At 34.4% G+C, this 1928-nt stretch overlaps 1 protein-coding gene across 3 annotated transcripts in view; it reads right to left on the reverse strand.

The window, feature by feature from the left end:
• The window catches only part of SLC30A6 (solute carrier family 30 (zinc transporter), member 6), a 27604-nt gene that overhangs the window by 2568 nt on the left and 23108 nt on the right, over positions 1 to 1928 (reverse strand). For all 3 annotated transcript variants that reach the window (XM_012727646.1, XM_012727645.1, XM_004686310.2), the window contains one exon: positions 366 to 434. In XM_012727646.1, coding sequence (XP_012583100.1) covers positions 366 to 434 — 69 coding nt within the window. The remainder of the gene's footprint in view (positions 1 to 365; positions 435 to 1928) is intronic.

A 1928-nucleotide genomic window follows, 5' to 3' on the forward strand; every position in this document is an offset into this window, starting at 1 on the left:
CACACACACACACACACACACACACACCCTCTGGCTTACATGCTATTCTTGTATGCATAAGTAAATAAATCTTTAAAAAAGTAAAAATAATTGTACTGTTTGCTTTTGCAACATTTTTTTTATTTTAGGATTTTGTGACTTTGTATTTATCTTATCTGAACAATGTAGTATTAACACTATTAACAATGGTTTGAAAATTGAAACTGAAAACATTCCTCAATCTCAACTAAGTTTCTAAATCCATCTACATTTTAGATTCTACTGAACACAAATGGAACAAAATGCTCTATAAAAATGTCAGTGAAATACTATGTTTAGTGAAAAAAATCATAAACTATAACTAAAGTAATGTGTAGAAAACATACCAATGTGCCAAAACCTAAGGTCCAAAAATGTTCATTTCGGACTTCCAAAACTCCATCCAAGGTAGAAACCTAAACCAAAACATAAGTAGGGTTGACTGTATTTGATATCTAACACAGTTCAGTCACCTTATGGACTTGCTCTCCGCCCAGAAATGAGATGGCCAAACCTTGCATTTGATACTTTTAAATCAAGAGAAGTCCCAGCCCACATCAGATACCATTTTTGCTGATTTGGTACTGAACCAAAGCTTCATATTAGTTTCTTTTCTCCCTCAATACTTTCAGAATCATTATACTACCACTCTCACCTATTCAATAGGCATAGTTTTCACTTATTAACAAGACCTATACTTATTCCAACATTGTGGTATGAGATTTTTTTTTTAGGGTGTCTTCTCAATCATTTATTTATCTGGATTTCCCTTCAACAAATTTGGAACTGAGTCAAAAAGAAATTATGAGGTCAGATATAAGTATGTGGCCCTTTAGAAGAGAGGCACTGGCTCTACTAGCTGAGGTAATAAGTAAGTGAGTATTACTAAAAGTGACCTTTGTGATACCAAAAACAGAGTTAAAAACTCTCAATTTCAAATAATTCCATTAGCTTATTCCTTCAATAGTAAACAGGGAGAAATTTATAATAACACAAAATATAAACTGACTTATGAAGGTGTTAGGTGGGTAAACAACTGACATGTAAAAGTGCCCTCTGACTTGATCAAAATCCTATGTTTTAGGATACAATCATAAAATCTCAGCAATTAACTGAATGGACTTAAAACCACTACCTTGAGGCCCTCCCTGGTGGCACAGCGGGTTAAAGCACTGCACTGAAAAGCTAAAGCCACTTCCACATGAGTTCGATCCCCGCCTTCCCCGGAGGAGACCACATGGGCTTGACATTCCTCTCCTGTCCCCCCCGCTGCTCCCCTCAGCAGTGTATTTCATTGATCTGCCTTTGGTGAATCCTCTCACTGCCCCTCACCTCTGGCTTGTATGTATGGATAAATAAATAAATAAATCTATGTTAAATAAATCTATGTTCCCAATCTATGTTCCCAAACTGTTTTCAACATTCAAGAATTTAAGAAATAATGTTCCTAAAGGTTCTTCCTGAGCATTTTACTAGAAAATGAGTTTCAGACATCCAAAATGAATAGAGGGGAAAAGTAGGGGAAGGCAGTGAAGAAGTATTATACATTAAAAGAGTGTGAGCCTGAAAAAAAAAAAAAAAGTGTGAGCCTGAAACCAAAGCTTGCAAAGGAGCTATGGCTGAGCTTTAAGACCTGCCCAAATTTGCCTACCTCTGAAATTTCTGTTATATTAGAAAAATCAAATCCTATATTTTAAAAATGATGTTATAGATGAGTAATATTTAGTGACATGAAAAACAGTATTAGGTGAGAATAAATTACAAAACAGCATAAACTCATTTTCTAAGGAAAGTAAATATCTAAGTTTAAATACCAAAATATCAACAGTTTTCTGTACATGAAAGGATTATCTGTATTTTCTTTATCATTCCTGACTAGGAATGAAATTATGCTATAGCAAAGTGTGTCT

Source organism: Condylura cristata, unplaced genomic scaffold, assembly GCF_000260355.1.
Source record: "Condylura cristata isolate star-nosed mole 26May11 unplaced genomic scaffold, ConCri1.0 scaffold00020, whole genome shotgun sequence".
Lineage (NCBI taxonomy): Eukaryota > Metazoa > Chordata > Mammalia > Eulipotyphla > Talpidae > Condylura > Condylura cristata.